This window comes from Pelodiscus sinensis, chromosome 2 (assembly GCF_052426305.1).
Source record: "Pelodiscus sinensis isolate ZL-2025 chromosome 2, ASM5242630v1, whole genome shotgun sequence".
NCBI lineage: Eukaryota > Metazoa > Chordata > Testudines > Trionychidae > Pelodiscus > Pelodiscus sinensis.
The window spans coordinates 79,675,911-79,697,425 of record NC_143053.1 but is presented as its reverse complement, the minus strand read 5'-3'; the positions used below and the strand labels follow the sequence as shown (position 1 = coordinate 79,697,425).

Below are 21,515 nucleotides of genomic sequence, written 5' to 3'. Positions count from 1 at the left end.
TATTCTTGTGCTGGACAACATAAAGCAATTACAGTGACTTGAGTTAAACTTAAAAGCCTTGTAAGTAATAGGTCACTTGGAATTAGTATTCAAGGCAGGACTAAACTGTGTCAGCATCATTATACAAAGCAGCGTAATCAGGTGGCTAATTCATCAGTCACCTAAGAAGATTTGAGTAATCTCGCCTCTAATCTCGGATGTTTCCAAAGGTTTAGTGACCATTGCTAGCTGCCTCCTTCTGTTTCCAAGATCCAGAGCATTGATTACTCCTAGGTGAATTCTGTACCAAAAATAATTTTCTACACTATTTCAAATTGTGCATATTTTGTCAAAATAACACAATATCACACCAATTTCAATTATTTTGGTAATTTTATTTCAAAATAGCTGTCAACACCTATGTAAGTATACAGACACCAAAACGTTTCAAGAAAAGTCTTTTGACAAATAGATTCCTTAGTAAACATGACTATTCAAAATTTTGCATTAATAATTTTAAAGTGCAATGCAGAACCTTATTTCCAGTGTCAGTCAGCAGTGCAAAGGCTTGGGGAAGAAGCTGAGGGAGAGGGAAGTAATTGCCAGGAAGGAGCCTGAGGGTGAACCTGGACAATTGTTGGGTATTGACAGAAGTAGTATGGTATGAACAAGGTTTTTTGGAAGGGAGAGACTATTAAGCTATGTCTAGACTGCCCCCTCTTGTGCAAAAAAATATACAAATGAGCCGAAGTGTGGAATATCACCATGCCTCATTTGCATAACTAATGAAGCTCCGTTTTTGCGCAAAAGCCTTTTTTGTGCAAACCTCCCCTCTTGTGCAAGAGCTGTTCTTCCTGGGAAAAAAAGAGGAAGAACGGCTCTTGTGCAAGAGGGGAGTTTTGTGCAAAAATGGAGCCTCATTAATTGTGCAAATGAGGTGTATCAATATTCCACACTTTGTCTCATTTGCATTTTTTTTGCGCAAGAGGGGGCAGTTTAGACAGAGCCTTAGAGTTGGAGAGCCTCCCACAGACCCTAGATGATCCTTAGCCTTCCACATCATCAGGCACATCTGTCACTGTTCCCATGTGTCTGCCCTACTACTCTCTCAATTCAGCCAGGCATATCTGCACGTCCCCATGTAGGCTTGCTTCTTCTCCCAACTATGCCCATGTCCCTGCACACTCAGACAGGCATAGCTGTCTTCATCTCCATTTATCTTTGCACTCCTACTGCCCATTCAGCTAGGCAAAGCAGACCCTGCCAGGTATCCCCACTGCCATTCAGCAGTGGTTCTGTGGTTGTCAGCCCACTAGCTCCTGTGTCCCTCCCCCATGTGACCTAGTCTCTTTCCACCTTATCTCATGCCTCTTCACCTGGTTAGGGAGGCAGACAGCATCTCCCTCTCCACAGCTGGCTACTACTGCCCATGAATCGGTTATCTTTTCTGGTGGCATATAAGCCTCTCATTGGCAAAAGGTGTAATTGCAGCTACCCTTTTCCTCCCTGCCAGAATCAGTTATTCTGCAGAGGGTGTTAATATGATGCTTGTGCAATGGCACAGAATTCCCCAGGCATATAACAAACACGATAGGTCACAAAAATATACCATTACAGAATCACATCTTTCTGAAAAGCATGATTATAATGCTTTTTTACTACATTCTGCCTACTGTTGTATTCAAATGGAATAAATGGGCCAAAAGTGTTAATATAACACTGTTTAATAGTGGTCAATAGATTGGTTAAATGAGGTTCCTGACTCCAGAGATTTCACCCTGCTGAGTACTATGGCACAATGCACCATTGAAAAATTCTTTTAACTGGTCAAGTCTCCAGAAAGGAAGGGGAATCGGTCAAAGTATTTGAAATGGAAATGTAAAGGCTTTCATTCTAATATTTTTGTTTCCTTTCCCTTTAACTGGAGAGTTTTTAAAAGAAAAAGACCCATGTTTGAATCTGTTAGATCAGTTGTGGCCAACCTGGGGCTCGTGAGCCACATGTAGGTCTCCCCACAGAAGTTGCCCCAGCACCCCTGAAAACAGCCCCTGGCTCCCTGTGCTCACCGGGGTAGGGTAGCTGTCTGTAGTGGCCATTCAAAATGGCGTCTTTAAGATGGTGGCAGCCAGCAGGAGCCTCATGCGGCCAAAAAAACTTTAACTGTGTTTCTTAAAGGGGCAGTCCCCTTTTTTTTGCTTGATCAAACGCAGTGGGGGGCTTCTTTATTTTCTTTGCTTGACAACTCTTCTTCTCCCCCCCAGCTCTTTGTGCTATATTATTTTGGCTCTTTGCCTGTAACAGGTTGGCCACCCCATGTTGGATGATAGCAGAGATGATAACTCTCCTTTTGAGTAAAAAATTAGTTGAGGTAGGCTGGAGCTGTTGCTGATGTTAAAGTCCAATCCTATTACTTCTCAGGTAGTTGGTGGGGATTCAGTTGGAGTTGGTAGAGGGGATGATGATGTAATCTTGTATCTCTCTCTGACTTGATTTGACCAGAACACTCTTCGGAATTAGAAAAAATGAGATGTGGGGATGGGCAGCCATGATGGTGAAGCTTGCTCTACTACTAGCTTCTATTCTATTGCCCCACCTGCTCCCATAAGGTCTTTCTTTAAGGATCCAAAAACAAAGTGATGGATAGAATAGCCTATCCCCTTGTTTTGTCCACCAGTGAGGCCTAGTGTCCAACACACCAATTTTGGTTCATTAATTTCTGGTTCCATGCTTTGTTTTTACCAAGTATAACTTCAGCAGTTCTTGAGTTATAGCATGAGGTCTTTTTGTTTAAACTTAGTTTAATTTGTCTCCTTTTCATACCCTTTTCCCACCAATATTTGTTATAAGTTATTGTGACATGAACTTTCATGTACTTTTTTTTTTTACAGTTGAGCTTATAGTTAGGTAAATTTATAGTCAGTTATTTCAACATTACTTAATAGAAGTAACTGCCAAAATGGCATTGTGCTTATATGCTTCTCTTCCAGTGATTTATTCTGTTCCGGATTTACACTGGGGTGGTGGAATTTCTAAATCACTTTAGAAACAGACTGAAACTGTACTGCATGTAAGACCAGAAAGATCTGACTCTGTAGAGGGGCAGAACAAGGATCCCTCTACCAAAATGTAACAGGTGCAGCAAGAGGCATACTTCTTTTATTTAAAAACAAACCATGTACCGTTTTCCAGACAGTATTATTTTCTGCTGCTTTTTGCAGCTAACTCTCGACAGCCTATTTGTACTGGTTGTGGAATCACTGATGGACAACTGCGTACATCCTGTTTCTAGGATGGGTTTACTTTCTGCAGAAGGACTGGATGTACATGTGTAGTCATTTCTGTACCATTGACACACTGTAAACCCTAAGAACAGATGGTCCCCTAGCCCCAGTAGTTCTTAATCTTTGGCTGGGCAGAACGGGCTCTGGAACAAGGCGGAACCCGAAGGCTTCCCCGGACCAGATGGGTCCGCTGCAGCGGCGGGCTGTAAAGGGACAGGAGGAACCGAGCAATCAAACCAAGCAGGGGACGAGCTCGGCAGGAGCCTGGAGGCCCGAGGCGAGGCGAGCGGGGGGCAGGCGCTCAGGACTCTCAGCGGGAGGGGCGGGGGGAGCTGCGTGGCCAGGGGAAGGACCCGCCCTCGGGCGGCATCGCGCCCCGTACTCGTCGCCTCGTGCCCCGGCCCCCAGGGCGGAGACGGCGCGCGCGCACGTAAGGAGGGGGGCGGGGTTCCAGTCAGTTCCAGGCTCCCTCAGTCCCGGCCTGTCGGGACCAGCTGTTCCCGGGTCACGTGCCAGAGAAGGGCGCGCGCGCCGGAAGCGGGCGCTGCTTCTGCTGCATCCGTGCCGGGGTTGCTCGCGCCGCCATGAGCAGCGGCTGTTACCTGGCGCTGTGCGCGCGGCCCGTGCACTTCGAGAAGGCGAATCCCGTCAACTGCGTCTTCTTCGATGAGGCCAACAAGCAGGTGCGAGGCCGGGACCCCTCCCCCCACCCGGCCCGCTGCCCCCGGGAGCCGCCGCTGGCACTAGCCCGGGCGGGGCGGCTCTCGGGCCTGGCGCCGCCCTCACACCTCCCCGGGGCTTTCCTCCAGGTCGGGAGCTGCCCCAGCCTGGCGCCGCGGCCTGCAGCCCCCTGCCGGGCTCGCGCGGGGAAGGCGGGCTTGGCGCAAACCGCCGCCCGGCTGTTCTCCTGACGGGGGGCGTCCTCGCTCCCTTCCGTCCTGGTGCGGAATAAGTTTTGTTACCTGCCCCGAGGCACACGCGGATGTGCGCGTAATCAGCGGGGGCGCGGTGTTTGACTCTCCCCTGGGTGGCCACCCAAAGTGCCCAGCTTGCAGGGAACGCTGCTGAATCGGGCATGCCCATGCCTCTGTGGTAGGGGTGGTGGTGCCACCAGATGTGGTGTCACACCTGGAAAACAGGTGCTGCAGCAGACAAGTAGTGAAACTCCATGTCCCTCTGGGCAGTTCTGGTGTCTGCTCCTTTCCCTACAGGACAGGCCTCTATGTATAATTTGACCGTTGATATAAAAGTTAAAGCTTATTAACAATGATTAGGGCTTTGGAAAAGCTCACTCACCTGTGGTGACTAGGCAATTTAGTGAATAAGGGTGGTGAACATACATATATGCAGTGCAGTTGCAGCCAAGTTGGATCCTAGGATATTAAGCTATGTCTACACTGTACACTAATTTCAAAATAAACTATTCCGGAATAGTAATTCTGAAATAGCTTATTTCAAAATAGCATGTCTGCACTGCAGGGAAGCCTCAAAATTAGTCTGAGGCAGGCTTCCCTAATGTAGATGTGCTATCTCGATTTAGAGCCCCTTATATTTTAGAATAGGTGCTACTCTTCATAGAATGAGGTTTACAGATTTTGGAATAAGCTGTCTGTTATTTTCAAAATAGTGGAATGGCCATGTAGATGGTCTAAGTGATCACGTAGTTATTTTGGAATAATAGCCATTATTCCGAAATAACTTTGCTGTGTAAACATACTCTTAGAGAGCAGTTCAGTGAGGTAATATATTTTATTTGGCAAACTTCTGTTCTGGAGAGAAAAGCCTTTGAAGAAGATCTTGCTGTCATCTTGAAAGCTTATCTGTCTCACCAATGGAAGTTGGTTCAGTAAAAGATATTTTTCCTACTCATGTTGTTTCTGTGATGGTCTAAATGATCAGTTTCTACATGATTTAAGCTTTCTCTTAAAAGAGAAATTAAATTTCCAACAGTGAACTTCACAAGTCATGGCAGAAAATAGGTACTGGTCACTAAACTTTCCATATGCCTCTAACTGCAGCCAGTGTCTTTGCATCTTCTTTTTCATATGGACATCCTATGCCTCACTCTTCTTACAGAGGCCTTTTATACACTGACCCTCCCACTGTTGATCTAATCTGCATGACTTCAGCTATGAAAATGGCATAGCTGAAGTTTAAATGCTCACCAAGGCATCTTCTGTGTGATAAGTTTGGCAGGGGTTGCTCTTCTAATTATTCTCTTGGCTACTTTTCTTGTCCCACTGAATTACTAGGGTTGATAGGAGAGTGCTTGGAGATCAGTTAATTGCATCTAAGCAGGCATTTCTTACAATATCCATAGACAGTAAGCTGTGTCTAAGCAGACGTGATAAATTGACGGCTGATGGATCGATTCCTGCAGTGTCAATCCACCACATAGTTGAGACAAGTCCTCAGTGCTCTATCCCAGGCACCTTGTACCTCATTTCTCACTTCTAGTAATAAGTTCTGCATCCTCTTCTTTGGTAATAGTGACAAAAGGTTATCCTAATGTCAGCCCAATTAAAAGGAAAAAAAAATTAAAATACCAGCTTTAGAGAATAAAGAAAAGATTAAAAAAATGAAATTAATTAAAGGCATTTTGACTAAGGTAACAATCTTGTAGGATAGGGTAAAATATTATAGTAACGGTGAATTTCCACTTAGGATCTCTGGATATTGTAAGAAACAGGAACTATGTTTCTTTGAGTGGGGGCTGGTGCTACTCGAATAATACATCTTGGAGATTCTTAGGTCTCATTTCCACTTAGGCTTACTAACACATCTATTCAGGGATGTGAAAGGTTAACCTGTTAACTGGTAAGCATCACCCTAAATGAGTAATGTTAACTGGAACTGGTAAGTTGTAGGGCTGGAGCAATTCCCCACCCACCCCAGGCAGCGGGCTGCTCTGGCCAGAGCAATCCCTGTCTGTGTCAGGCCCTGCCTGGCCCGGCCGCTCCCCCACCCTACAAAAGGAGTCTGGAAGCAGAAGTACCCCACCCCTCCCTGTGGGGGACCAGCTAGTAGGGATCCCAGTTAGTAGGGATTTTATATCACTAGCATTAATCTTGAAGATGAACATGTACATTCTTAAATGCATGCTCGCTTGATTAATCTGATGTCTACCATTTGTACACTTTTAGTTGTTAGTAGATACATTTAAAGATCTGATACTCTAAATTGGGAAGAAAATGGAAATCTGTATCAGAATACATTTCAGATCACAAGGAAGTATTCCAAAGTGTTTTAAAAAAAATCATGCTTAAAGGATAAATTTGAGAGTATGCACTGCAGATGGTGAAGTCCAGTTATTAAAGGTAAATATTTATAGGCCAATAGTTCTAAGTCTACAACAGTAAACTATTCATTCAAATGAAAAGTTTCATTTGGAGATACATTATCTTTTTTAACTCCATTGTGTTTTGAGTTCAATCATGAGCATTAATCCGTTGAATACTTTTCCCCTCTATCCTTCCATTCACCAAAATAAACTCCAATATTTATCCAGAAAAAATAGTAATAGTTTTTTCCACCATTTTTTAACCTGTATTTGTTTTGGTAATAAACACCAATACATTTCTGGGGAAAATTAAATAACTAAAATGAAGGGTTCTAATTATTACTTAATAGAGGCTTATTGATTTCCTTTCCATTTGACAGACACAACTTTTCAGGCATTTTTTGAAACTTAGAACTAGGTGACTGCATTGCCCTTTTTATATATCCCCTGTATGATCTTTACAAAATGCCTAAATCCCTTGGAGCACTGTGAACAAATGCCTCTTGTTGTTTAAGGTAATTTTAAATGTTAATTGGTGTGTCTCCTACTGGACTGTTAAAGAAAATATATTTTTCCTTTCTTTGTAATTTTTAAGACCACTCTTCACTTCCAAATATGACGTCTGTTGAACACTATGCTGTCTTACTAGCCTTTACGATGGCGACACCCTTCCAAATATGAACATATGTACATATCTTAGTTTGTGACAGCTCTAAAGTCTCTGCTGTGCTTAGATTTTTATAGCTTCAGCAAAGTCAAGTCTGCAAAAGTGAACAAATATGGTTGTTGTAGTTCAGCATGTGCTGCAGATGTAAAATTAATGAGTTGTAGCTCTCTAAGGACCAAAGACCTGCCAAGTTGACTTCAGATTGCTCTTCGATAAGCTCTGTTGTTCTACTCTGGGGAAGAAGAGTAAGGGAAGTTGACGGTAAAGTTTCTCCCATTGATGTCTTCTCCTTCCTCTAGCCCACGTACGAGAGTGTGAAACTTTGGCCATTAACAGGGGCAGGCACTGGAGCTATTTGTGGATCAGAATGTATCTATTACTTCATCAATTACAACTTGACCAAGTTGCCATTCTTCTGCCTTCTGTTTGGTAAACTGAAGAGATTTGATAGGCCAGCCAGAATAGATTTCAGGAGCTTAAATTTGAAGTGAAATACAAATGTATGAATTAAAATGTTTATTTTGGTGCAAGTTTGTATATATTTTTAAAAGGGTCTAAAGTTGATTTAACTTTTTTTTACAAGGTAAGTGTCCACACACACACTTGCACCAAAATAATAAAGCCTTTTAAATTCATATGTTTTGCTTTTTTAATGCAAGTGTACATGCAAACCAGCATTTGAGATCTATTTCTAGATCTCAAATTATTGTAATTTTCTTCTGAATCCTCTCTGCTTGTCTACATCCATTTTCCAGTGTGGAGACTGGAACTGGACACTATGTTCCAGTAATGGTCTCTCCAAAGTTGGAGGCAGAGTAATATATTTCTAATTTTATGAGCTATTTTCTTGTTTACATGTCCAGCTGTTGCACTGGACCATTTAGCTACTACGTCTGGAGTTTTTGACAAATGACTTAATCAAAAATTGAATTTAAGACTCCCATAGCAAAAATTCAGCAACACGCTATATTGTATGGTCTCAACCAGTATAGAATTGCTGCTATCTTTTTATATAAGATTATTTCAATGAATTTTCTTTTAGAGCTCTTCGCTTACAAAATGCATGGTTTTGCAGAAATAAGAATTGTTGAGATCATGATATGACCTTGAGTTAGCTTTGAAGTTGTGTCTTAATATTGCATTTAAAAAATATATATTAACTGTTAGGTTTTTGCTGTTCGATCTGGTGGAGCCACTGGGGTGGTGGTTAAAGGCTTGGAAGACAAAAATCCCATTTCATTCAGGTATGATCAGCAAGGTATTTTCATTTGTGTTCTGTGCTGCTCTAGGATACCATATGTGATATCACAGCTATCTTATACTGTATATATCTCTTGGTTGGACTATAGTTTGTCATATAGATACAATATTTGTGAGGTACTGGAATATCCTGATCTTGTTGCTATGTTTTAAAAAACATATTTTCATTAAATAACAAATACACATGGTAATAAGTATATTCATTGTGATCACTCAGATTTTTTTTACAACAAAAAAAAAAACCTGCATTGAAGAAAGTTATTAATATAACATTATGGTTGAAAATTCAAACATACCCCAAACTTCAGAGTTTAAACCAACCAAACAAAAAAACATGGCTCACATATCAACTGACTTAGCATAAGTTGAAATTTGGCATAATTGAACATTAGCAGTCAGATGTATTTAAAACACTCAAGGGTCAATTTATGGCTTTTTTTGGGAACCATGATGTTGAATTTACCTACTTGTGCATTTATAGTCCCAAGCCATATTTCCTTAATGTAAATACTGCATTTAATATTTTTGGCTAATATCCAGTGTAGTGTATTTTCTACTGTATGTAACTCAGACCTAGTACATGATGTAATGCAATGATGGGACGTGTAAAGTGATTGCACGCACTGAGCATGGGCACTATGTAACTGACCATGTTCGTTATATACCTCACCCCCATTAACCCAAATTTGTCCCCAGATCTCCCATTCATTTCATACCGCTTAAACCTATAATGTGATTTTATTTTGAAACATTTGCTCAATAAAACTTGTCAATCTGTTCTTATCAGTTTAATATCTTGTCTAATCTAACTACATTTCTGTAAAATAGATGGCGTATTTTGCTAATGCACTTTAAACTTCCATGAGTCACAAATTTTCATGTGCCAATGTGGCAGCAGTAGCCCAAAGAAACTACTTAACTGTGCAGTATCAGTGGAAGAACACTTCTGTGGTTAAAAGCTCTGTCCTTTTCTGACCTTATATTTATGATGTGTTAATAAAAATAAACAAATTTTCCTACTGAATACAACTGCACTCTTAATGTCATTATTAAAGTTTGTGGGTCATACCATGCTGAGAATAGGATTTAAATTCAAAATGTTCTAGACTAGCTGGAGAAATGGTCTGAAGTCAGTAGTAGAAATGTTAGATATTGTTTATTTTAGTAATCGTGTAGCTGCAACAATTTTTAGCAGTTACACAGTTACTAAAATGCTTCCTCCCCTTCCTGGAGGCAGGGCTGGCAGCCAGTGCACTCCTGGCTCCCTGTCTCACTCTCAGTGAGCCCCCAGCACTCCATGGTGCTGCTTCTGTGTCAGAGGAGCAGCATGGGGTGGCAGGTGGGAGCCAGTCTGCAAGGAGAGCCAGTTTAAAAATTAGCACCCCACGTAGACCAGCTCCTGCCTACTGTCTCTATCCACGGGAAGTCTGAGCTCCTTGCGGACACAGGCTGCTCTGGCATCACATGGAGCAGCTTCTGTTGGTGGCAAGCCCACGTCCTCCATGGACAGAAGCCTAAGCTCCCCATAGACTGAGACTGCTCCAGCATCCTGTCTGTCCGCGCCCTCCTCCCCCCACACTGCTGCCTCTGATATAGAGGCAGCAGCATGGATATTGGGGCAAGGAGCAGGTGGCTCTGCGGGATCCAGTGCTTGTGGGGAGCTGGCTTTTAAGTCAGCTCCCATCTGCCCCCTTTCTCCTGCACTGCTCTGTCTGTGGGAGGCAGTGAGGTGGGGGTGGGGCGGCAGGCTGCTCTGTAGGAACTGGCATGTGGGAGTTAAAAGCTGGCTCCCCGCAGCCACTAGCTCCTGCCTCCCCTCTTCTCCTCTCCCCGCCCCCTCTCTTATCTGTTAATCTTGTAAATGAGTAAATGGTAACATCCCTAGTAAATAGGATGAAATACAATCAGGACAAATGCAAAGTACTTCACTTAGGAAGAAACAATCAGTTTCTCAAATAACAAAATGAGCAATGGCTGTCTAGGAAAGAGTATGCAGAAAGGCATCTGGAGATTACAGTATATCACAAGTTAAATATGAGTCATCAGTATCACAATGTTGCAAAAAAAGCAAACATTAGCAGGAGTGTTGTAAGTAAGATATGAGAAATAATTCTTTACTCTGATAAGGCTTCAAATGGAGTACTGTGTCCAATTCTGGGTTCTGTATTTCAGAAAAGAAGTGGACAAATTAGAGAGAGTCCAGAAGAGAGCATAAAAATGATTAAAGGTCTAGAAAATGTGGCAATGAGGAAAGATTGAAAAAAATTGGATTTGTTTTGTCTCCGGAAAAGAGCAAGGGGGGGTTGGGACACTTTGAAGTATACAAAGGAAGAGAGTGAAAAATTTCTCTAATGCTTTTTGTAGAATGGAAGACAAAGGGGAAGTGAAATGCATCAAGTTTTCCTTGGGGAACAAGATATTGGCTGTTCAGAGAACCTCAAAGAGTGTGGTAAGAAATTTTGCTACTAACACAGGGAGCTGGAATTAGGACTCTGGCTGATCTCTGCCATACAAGTTAAAAGAGTTCCTCTGTTTGACAACAGAAGTAATAATTCCCTGACCCCTTCAGGCTCTGTCACAGAAGAGATCACTATCTTTACACTCTGATGTACAAAAAGCCAGTTTGTTTCTTAAAATCTGGTGACATCTGTGGACAGTTGTTCTTGCTGTCCACTCTTGAGAGGGACAAACCCTTCAGGATAAGCATTAGACAATTCTGAACTGAAATTTATTACCTAGCTCTTCCAGGACTACTTTTTTTTAGCCTTATAAGTGCAAACTCTTAAAAAATGAAAATGGATTTCTTAGAATTAGCTAGGAGATAGGATTATTTCTCCAAATAAAAGAGCATTGTAATGTTTTACACTAGTATATCTAATCCAAAATAGATAGCTGGTAAACTTACTCAGTTTCTGGTTTGTGCTCATCAGATTAAGTGCTTCATAGTTGCTAATGTTCTAATATTACCTATTTCAGGACTTTCTGAACTTTATTCCAGATAGCCCTCAACTAGAATATACACAAGAATGCAAGGTATGTTGTGAATTTTCCCTGGGCACTTCTTTATATTGAACACTGCGTACAGATGTGGTCACCTCATCTCAAAAAAAGATAAATTGGCATTGGAAAAGGGTCAGAAAAGGGGAACAGAAATGATCAGGGGTTTGGAACAGGTTCTATATGAAGAGAGATTTAAAAAGTCTGGAACTTTTCATCTTAGAAAAGAGGAGACTAAGAGGGGATTTAACTGAGATTTATAAAATCATGACTGGTGTAGAAAAAGTGAATAAAGATAAGTTACTTACTTGTTCCCATAACATAATAACTAGGATCTGGATTTCTAATACTCCTGTCATCTGAAGAAGTGGGTTGTGCCCACGAAAGCTTATGTTTTGTTAGTCTTTAAGGTGCTGCTAGACTATTTGGGTTTTTTAAAGTTTTTCCTGTTACTAACTCGGTGGCTACTCTGAAGCATAAGAACTAGGGGTCATCAAATGAAATTAATAGGTAGCAGGTTTAAAACAAATAAAAGGAAACATTTCTTCACACAGAACACAGTCAGCTTGTGGAACTCCTTGACAGAGGAGGTTGTGAAGACCAGGATTTTAACAGGGTTCAAGAAAGAACTAGATAAATTCATGGAGATTAGGTCCATCAATGGCAGTTCACCAGGATGGGTAGGAATAGTGTCCCTGGCTTCTGTCAGAGTTTGGGAATGGGAGCCAGGAGAAGGATTGCTTGATGATTCCCTATTATGCTCACTCCCTCTGGGGCATCTGACATTGTCTACTGTCAGAAGACAATATACTGGGCTAAATAGACCTTTGGGCTGATCCACTTTGGCCATTCTTTTGGTCTTTAGTTTAAATGAAGTGCTAATATGAAGCTGGCTATTTTGTATATATTCTTTGAACCATTGATGCACATGAATATTGACAGGAGTGAAGTGAGGTCCAGACAGCATGTTCTGTTCTTAGTAGCATCTGAGTTTCAGAAGTTAATTCCCTAGTACATTTTTTTTTCTACACATGTAATCAAACCCTGTGTGGGCTAGGGATGTTAACGGGTAAGCATAGTGGTAAGCCTGAGGTTTACTGGTTAATCGGCCCTTACTGGCTAATTGCCAGTGAACTCTGACAAGCAGCATTGAGAACGGTGGTGGGACACTGTGGCTGCGGCTACAATAGGGCCAGCAGTGGGACTTAAGTCAAAATGGCCAACTAGTTAAATGTTATCATTTAACTGATTAACCGTTTTAACATTCCCAGTGTGGGCTGCCAGTATAGGCAGGACTTTTAGACTTTCAGTACAAAAAGCATAAACCCTCCATTGCTTGATTTTAAAGGACTAATGTCAGAGATTGACTTTGGTGGATGTTGGAGTAGGCTCTCTTACGTCCTTTAGCAGGAAGCAGAAATGCTCCACAAACTTTTTATATGAACCTCTAGCTGCTAGAATGGAGGAGAGGACTACACATTCCTACTGTACAGGACCATATACTGCAAGATGGTGAGTGTACCTTAGCTCTGACGTGAGTGGAAATAGAGGATGCTCAGTACCTTGCAGGGTTGGCTCCTCATTTTTCATTTGACTGCCTCAAAATACAATTTCTCTTTCCATTTAGTGCGTCCCTCTGCATTTCAATTCTAATGGAAGTGTTTAATAGTTTTTGTTTTTGTTAGCATACTTAGTGGCAATATGACTCAAACTGGTAACATTTTACAGTTACAGTGGAGTCTGGATTAACCGACACCTGGTAATCCAACACTCCGCTTTATCAAAGTCCCCGGGAGCTGCAGGGTCGGATACTTGCTGCCCCGTCGCTCTCTAGGAGCAGCTGCTGCCTCTCCTGCCGGGGATGAAGCGGCCCCGGCAGGAGCGGCAGCAGCTTCTCCTAGAGAGCAACGGAACAGCTGATGCCGCTCCTGCGGGGGACGTCCCCGGCAGGAGCAGCATCAGCTGTACCGTTGCTCTCTATAGTAGAGTCCGTATCATCCGACATATTTGGTAATCCGACCATGTGTCGGTCCCGTTTAGGTCGGATGATAGGGATTCTACTGTATTATGATTGAATGGGCTTAGCTCTTAGAAGCTATTGTTTTAGAACTTGCACTAGTTGTCCCCTTAGTGGTGGGTATTGGAAACAGGAAATTGCTAGCGTATTGGTAATGCTAAATAGGGATATAAATGGGTGAGGTTTACTGGTGCTGGTTAACTGGTAGGGGCTGGAGCGGTGCCCCAAGCTGCTTCGGCTGCCTGGAGCAGCTCCTCTCTGTGGCAGGAGCAGGGCCAGCAGGGGATTTCGAGGGAGGTGTCTCTTCATGATGCATTTGCTGGCCCTGCAGCAATGAAGCTTCCCTGGGAGCAGGGCTGGCAGTCTCTGCTGCCTTGTTCCCAGGGAGGCTTTGCTGTAGACTCTGCAGTATAATTTTACCCTGGGAACAGGGCTCGTAGCAGTATTAAAAGAGCCAGCAGTGAAGCCTCCCCAGGAGCAGGGCTGGCAGCTAAACACTAGCATTTTTAGCAGTTACAGTTACATTTTTAAACAACTTTTTATATCCCCAAAGCTAAGTCACTTTAGTATTATGATCAGCTAGCTAATATGAATTAGAGGAGTGTAGGTGGTTGTTTCTCTCAATCCTATTACTTGGAAACTATTATCCATATTACTCAGACCACCACTATGTTTGGCTCTAATGGACATGAAAGCTGAATTTCATCTTTCCTACAAGTTGACCCTCAATTAAGGTTGTGAGGATAAGAGAATGACAGAAATACTCTTTTTTTTTTTTAAGTACCTTTGCTGTGTCTTTTACAGATTTTTACCAAAAATAGGATTTCAGTACCTTTAAGTGTAAGATCATCTCTTCATAATAGCTTTCCAATATTAATAATGAAAGAATGGCTCAGCGTGACATCCATGTGTTACTCTGTGACTGTGCAAGAAGATGAGCAAAATATCAATAGATAGGACGAAGAAGTATTTTAGGCCGGACTGAGTATTTTAATATACATGTTGTTATGATTTGGTACCTTTCATGACAGCACTTCCTGCAGTTCGACCAGTAGTAGCAGACAAAACCAATATCAGGCAAACCAAACTTGAAATGTACTAGGACAGATGCAGTTTCCCACACTCTTCACTCAAATGTTATATGTTTATGTATATGGTTATTAATTTCTACTAAAAACTGTTTATATCTTTTAATTAAAGACAAAGAATGCCAACATTTTAGGATTTTGCTGGACAAGTTCTACAGAAATTGTTTTCATAACAGATCAAGGAATTGAATTCTATCAGGTAATCCAAATAATTGTCTTTTAAAATGCTGTTTAGTGCATAAATGTCTTAATTGGCTTGTAGTCCGTGATTGTAGGACCGCTTGGGAATAGTGACCATAATATAATAACATTCAACATTCCTGTGGTGGGAAGAACACCTCAGCAGTCCAGCACCCTGGCATTTAATTTCAAAAAGGGGAATTACACAAAAATGAGGAGGTTAGTTAAACAGAAATTAAAAGGCACAGTGACTAGAGCCAAATCCCTGAAAGCTGCATGGAAACTTTTTAAAGACACCATAATAGAGGCCCAACTTAAATGTATACCCCCAATTAAAAAACATAGCAAGAGACCTAAAAAAGAGTCACCGTGGCTTAACCACCATGTAAAAGAAGCAGTGAGGGACAAAAAGGTATCTTTTAAGAAGTGGAAGTGGAAGTCCAATCCTAGTGAGATAAATAGAAAGGAACATAAACACTGTCAAATCAAGTGTAAAAATGTAATAAGAAAAGCAAAAAAAGATTTTGAGGAACAGCTAGCCAAAAACTCAAAAAGAAATAACAAAATGTTTAAGTACATTAAAAGCAGGAAGCCTGCTAAAAAACCTGAGGGTCCCCTAGATGATCGAGCTATAAAAGGAGCAATCAGGGACGATAAAGCCATTGAGGAGCAACTAAATGATTTCTTTGCTTCAGTCTTCACGGCTGAGGACGTTGGGGTGATTGATCTGAGGAACTGTCCCGGATTGAAGTGTCATTAGAGGAGATTTTGGAACAAATGGAAAAACTTAATGTGAACAAATCTCTGGGACTGGATGGCATTCATCCAAGGGTTCTAAAAGAACTCAAATGGGAAATTGCTGAACTATTATCTGTGGTTTGTAACCTATCCTTTAAATCGGCTTCCGTACCTAATGACTGGAAGGTAGCCAACGTGACACCAATATTTAAAAAGGGCTCTAGAGGCGATCCTGGCAATTACAGACTGGTAAGTCTAACTTCAGTACTGGGCAAATTAGTCGAAACAATAGTAAAGAATAAAATTGTGAAGCATGTAGAAGAACAGAATTTGTTGGACAAAAGTCAGCATGCTTTCTGTAAAGGGAAATCCTGTCTTACTAATCTGTTAGAGTTCTTTGAAGGGGTTAACAAACATGCAGATAAGGGGGATCCAGTAGATATAGTATACAGGCAGTCCCCGGGTTACGTACAAGATAGGGACGTAGGTTTGTTCTTAAGTTGAATCTGTATGTAAGTCGGAACTGGCGTCCAGATTCAGCCGCTGCTGAAACTGACCAGTAGCTGACTACAGGAAGCCCGAGGCAGAGTTGCTCTGCCCCGGGCTTCCTGGAATCAGCCGCTGATCAGTTTCAACAGGCTGAATCTGGACGCCAGTTCTGACTTACATACAGATTCAACTTAAGAACCCCAGGCGTCCCCAAGTCAGCTGCTGCTGAAACTGATCAGCGGCTGATTCCAGGAAGCCCAGGGCAGAGCAACTCTGCCTCGGGCTTCCTGTAGTCAGCGCTGGTCAGTTTCAGCAGCGGCTGACTTGGGGACGCCTGGGGCAGAGCAGCTGGGGTGCTGCTGGGTTGCTCCAGTAGCGCCACTCCTCGGCGCTACTGAACCAACCCAGCAGCACCCCAGCTGCTCTGCCCCAGGTGTCCTAATTCAGCCGCTGCTGAAACTGACCAGCAGCAGCTGAATCAGGATGCCTGGGGCAGAGCAGCTGGGGTGCTGCTGGGTTGGTCCAGTAGAGCCCAGAGCGGCGCTGGGGGACCAACCGGCAGTGCCCCAGCCTCTCCACCACAGGCGTCCGGAGAAAAGCCTGGTCTGCTGGGGGGGGGTGGGGGGGCGTACTAGCTGTTGTGCCCCCCCCCCCCCCCCAGCAGACCAGGGAGACCAGCAGACCAGGGAGATGCGGAGCAAAGCCGTGGGCAGCGGGACAGCCCAGACGCACCGCGGCTGTCCCGCTGCCGGCGTCCTCAGAGGCTTTGCTCCCCGTCTCCCTGGTCTGCTGGCCTCCAGCAGACCAGGGAGACGCGGAGCAAACCCTGTTCGTAACTGCGGATCCGACATAAGTCGGATCCGCATAACTCGGGGACTGCCTGTACTTGGATTTTCAGAAAGCCTTTGACAAGGTCCCTCACCAAAGGCTCTTGTGTAAATTACATAGCCATAGGATAAGATGGAAGGTCCTTTCTTGGATTGAGAACAGGAAACAAAAGCTAGGAATAAATGGTAAATTTTCAGATTGGACAGGGGTAACTAGTGGTGTCCCTCAAGGGTCAGTCCTGGGACCAGTCCTTTTCTACTTATTCATAAATGATCTGGAGAAAGGGGTAAGCAGTGAGGTAAAGTTTGCAGATGATACAAAACTGTTTAGGATAGTTAAGACAGAAGCAGACTGTGAGGGACTCCAAGAAGATCTCACCAAACTGAGTGATTGGGCAACAAATGGCAAATGAAATTTAATGTGGATAAATGTAAAGTAATGCACACTGGGAAAAATAACCCCAACTATACGTACAGTATGATGGGGACTAATTTGGCTACGACAAATCAGGAAAGAGATCTTGGAGTTATCGTGGACAGTTCTCTGAAAACTTCCACGCAGTGTGCAGCGGCGGTCAAAAAGGCAAATAGGATGCTAGGAATTATTAGGAAAGGGATAGAAAATAAGACCCAGAATATCTTACTGCCCCTGTATAAAACTATGGTACGCCCACATCTTGAATACTGTGTACAGATGTGGTCTCCTCACCTCAAAAAAGATATTTTGGCCTTGGAAAGGGTTCAGAAAAGGGCAACTAAAATGATTAGGGGTTTGGAACGGGTCCCATATGAGGAGAGGTTAAAGCGACTGGGACTTTTCAGTTTAAAAAAGAGGAGACTGAGGGGGGATATGATAGAGGTCTATAAAATCATGAGTGGTGTGGAGAGGGCGAATAAAGAAAAGTTTATTTATTAATTCCCATAATAGAAGAACTAGAGGACACCAAATGAAATTAATGGGTAGCAGGTTTAAAACTAATAAAAGAAAGTTCTTCTTCACACAGCGTGTAGTCAACCTGTGGAACTCCTTGCCAGAGGAGGCTGGGAAGGCTAGGACTATAACAGAGTTTAAAGAGAAGCTAGATAATTTCATGGCGGTTAGGACCATAAAAGGCTATATTAGCCAGGGGATAAAATGGTGTCCTTGGCCTCTGTTTGTCAGAGGCTGGAGAGAGATGGCAGGAGACAAATCGCTTGATCATTGTCTTCGGTCCACCCTTTCTGGGACACCTGGTGCTGGCCACTGTCAACAGACAGTTTACTGGGCTAGAAGGACCTTTGGTCTGACCCAGTACGGCCATTCTTATGTTCTTATTGAATTTTTTTACCTCTAGCCCTGAATTATTTAATATGATTTTACAAGGAAACTGACACCTAGAGATAAGGAGTAAGTGAATATTTTATTTTGGAGAATTTTTTGATGTGTTTCTCTTTGAGTGCTAAGTGCAGTTTTTTTGGACATTGTGTATGTTGTGGTTTTATGGTCACAATAATCTATTTATGCAATTAAGGGAAAATATACTCCAATGACAAGGATCTACTCAATAGATATGGCTGAATAAACGTCTTTAATTCTAGTGAAATTAATATAAATGTTAGCAAACTTGAAATTTTTTATTTATGCAAAGTAAAGCAATATATTTTAGAGTAGGGAAGTTAACATGTAGTTATTTACATGATTAACTGATAAGCTTGGGCTTATCAGTTAACCCTAATGACTACATATGTGCACACACACAACCCTTGCTGCCTCTGTATCAGAGGCAGCACGGGGGGGAGGGGGGGAACAGGGGGAGGCGGAAACGGGACAGGTGGGAGCCCAGTCCCTGTGGGAGCCAGCTCTCCAAGTGTGCCAGCTCCACAGAGCTGCCTGCCTCTCCATGCTGCCTCCCACAGAGGCAGTGGGAGGGAGGCAGTTGTGAGACAATGCTCAAGAAATAGAGGCAGCAGTGTGTGTGTTTGTATTTGGGTGGGGGGGGGGGCTGGGCAGGCAGGAGATGGTACACGCAGGAAGCTGGCTTTCAAGCTGGCTCCCTGCATGTATTGGTTCCCACAGAGTCGCGTGCTTCCCCTCCTTGCTGCCTCTGATAAAGAGGCAGCAGCATGGGGCAGGTAGGAGTCAATGCTCGTGTGGAGCCAACTTAAAAGCTTCCCAAGAGCACTGGCTCCTGCCTACTCTCCGCCTCCCCACTATGTGTAAATGTGCAATCTCTTAAAAAAAAAATCCAGCAGTTACATGCTTACCCAAATACACGTTCGTTAACATCCCCATTTTAGAGTACACAAATTCAGTGCTAAGGTTAACAGAATTAATGCCCCATAGCTAATACCATGCCACACCTGCCAATCCCTAACATGTCCAATATACCACCTTAAACCCATCTCATCCTAAGTTCCCTAACTGCTGAATTCTTCTCAAGCTTTTGTATTTGTGTCCTCTTGGAGTCACATACTGGATAAACGTTCTTCCTTTTAGTGACTAGATGAAAATACCAATGGAGTGTGTTGTTAAGGCAGTGATGGAATTTATTAAAAATTAAAAATCCATAGAATAAAGCTATGGACATTGGACTGCAGAAATAAAACCATCTGTTCTCTCACTTAAGTGAGGTAGCATTTATACTAAGAGTCTACTCATGTGAAGCAAGTTGTGGGATTCCAGCCCACTATCATGAGAATTTTGGAGTAGGGACTGTTTTCTATATGTACAGCATAAGGTGGATTGATTAAAATCAGTAATTTTAAAGATTTAAATCAGCAATCAGGGAACCTGGATTTAAATAATTGATTTTAATCTTTATTTTGTGTTTACACTACTTAGAATCTCTCTTTAGAAAAATAACTTTCTCATTGATTGCTATAGCTGTTAAAACTAAACTGTGAATATGCTATTGACTGTAATCTTTCCACTAAATTGGTAACCAGGGGGCTATTATGTTTATATGCATTTATTTAAGCAGTTATACAGCTTAACATACCTTTTTTTCTGATTCTTATTTTCGCAAATGACACACTACTTTTTTACTCATTTTGTTAAGTTGCATTTGGATGGAAATTGGAATTGCATTAAAATGCGCAACAGTGTAAAATTAATTTTATTTAATAAAACCATCTTAAGCGTTATATACATAAGACATATAAGCTTATCAAAACACATTTTCATTTAAAACGGATTTATTGCACAAATGAAGTATTAACTATAGTTTAGTAAATTGACAGATTGTTTCTAATTATCACAGGCCAGATTTTCAAAAGTATTTAGGTGCCTAAAGATAGAGATATGTGCTTAGTGGGTTTTTCCAAAGCACCATGGGAGTTAGGTACCTAACCTGCTTAGCTGCCTAGAGGAATTTTCAAAAATGCCTATGTATGTCTTCAGGTGCTTTAAAAGTGTATGAATATCTGGTCCCATGCATGTCTGATAGAGTTTAGAACTGATAGAGCTCATCTTTTCCCAACTGTATTTTTTTAATCCATACTTAATGTTAGATAAAAAGCTTTTCTTCTTTCTTTCAACTCCCAATCAGTTTCTCAATTTTGAATGAGCTAGTCCAAATGAAAAAAATAGTTTCTCTCCACCTGTTGTCTAAACTGAAACCAAAAACAAGATGGAAGCTTTTTGCACAACAGAAACTGAAAGTATTTGTGTTAGGAAAAAATGTAAATATCAGCATTTGTTGCATTTTAAAGACTGAAAAAAACTTTTTGCAATATATGACATGGGCATATTTGTAAATGTTGAGTTGACCTTAAAAGAAAAGATGTATTTCCCCAATCCTGCTATAAATAAATAAGCATGACCCTTTAATGCCTTTAGGGCTCATTGCTGCATATCGATTTAAATAGGTTTTAAAAGATAGTAAGTTTAGGCTTTAACATAGAGTATCATAAATTAAAACTCAATGAGATTTATTTTCAAAAAGAAAAATGAATCTCTTTTTATTTAAGAAATCATCAATATTTAGCCATCTTGGTGGGGCACCTAGTTCAGCTGCAAGCCAGTACTGGAATAGTAAGGTGCTAGTACTTTGTGTCTTTAGGTATTACCAGAGAAGCGAAGTTTGAAACTGGTGAAAAATCAGAATATTAATGTAAACTGGTACATGTATTGTCCAGAGAGTGCCGTCATTTTGTTGTCGACTACAGTACTTGGCAACGTTCTCCAGCCATTCTATTTCAAGGTAAGGGGGACGTTCCCATTCCTAAATTTCGTATGATACATTGATTTTTCAGGTGACTGTCTTGTTCTTCCTTCACATCACATATCAGTCTTTTATATTTTTAGTTCATTCCTAGATGTGTAATGTATTCAGTGCCTCATACATACAAACAAAAATAAGCAAGCAAAATGAAAATCTACATGACAATCTTTCTCCTATGAGTTGAGAAGGAAGAAATTTCTATTCCTATATACTTATGAGACATTAGATGGACTTCCCTTCAGAAGGAGGTGTATTAAGATGATTCTGGATAGCTGACATTAGAGGAGTAAAGCAGCAAAAGAAAAAAAAAATCAATTACAGTAAAACTCCGATGGTCCGGCATCTGACGGTCCGGCACTCCTGATGGTCCGGCACCATCAGGAACCCGGAAGTGCTCTGGGCAGCCGGACCATTGGAGCTGCTCTGCCCCCAGCTTCCCCGATTCAGCCGCTGCTAAAACTGACCAGCGCTGAATCCGGGAAGCAGGGGGCAGAACAGCTGGAGTGCTGC

At 42.1% G+C, this 21,515-nt stretch overlaps 1 protein-coding gene across 3 annotated transcripts in view; it reads left to right on the top strand.

Annotated features, from left to right (window-relative positions):
• The first annotated feature begins 3,696 nt into the window (after positions 1 to 3,696).
• Positions 3,697 to 21,515, top strand: part of RMC1 (regulator of MON1-CCZ1) — a 34,385-nt gene continuing 16,566 nt past the window's right edge. The window contains exons 1-6 of one of the 3 annotated variants that reach the window (XM_006117205.4): positions 3,722 to 3,943; positions 8,375 to 8,451; positions 10,832 to 10,916; positions 11,444 to 11,500; positions 14,682 to 14,768; positions 20,844 to 20,984. In XM_006117205.4, coding sequence (XP_006117267.1) covers positions 3,845 to 3,943; positions 8,375 to 8,451; positions 10,832 to 10,916; positions 11,444 to 11,500; positions 14,682 to 14,768; positions 20,844 to 20,984 — 546 coding nt within the window. In that variant the 5' untranslated portion in view covers positions 3,722 to 3,844. Of the gene's footprint in view, positions 3,944 to 8,374; positions 8,452 to 10,831; positions 10,917 to 11,443; positions 11,501 to 14,681; positions 14,769 to 20,843; positions 20,985 to 21,515 lie in introns of all 3 variants that reach the window. The other 2 variants (XM_075920864.2, XM_075920865.2) reach the window with 2 other exon arrangements.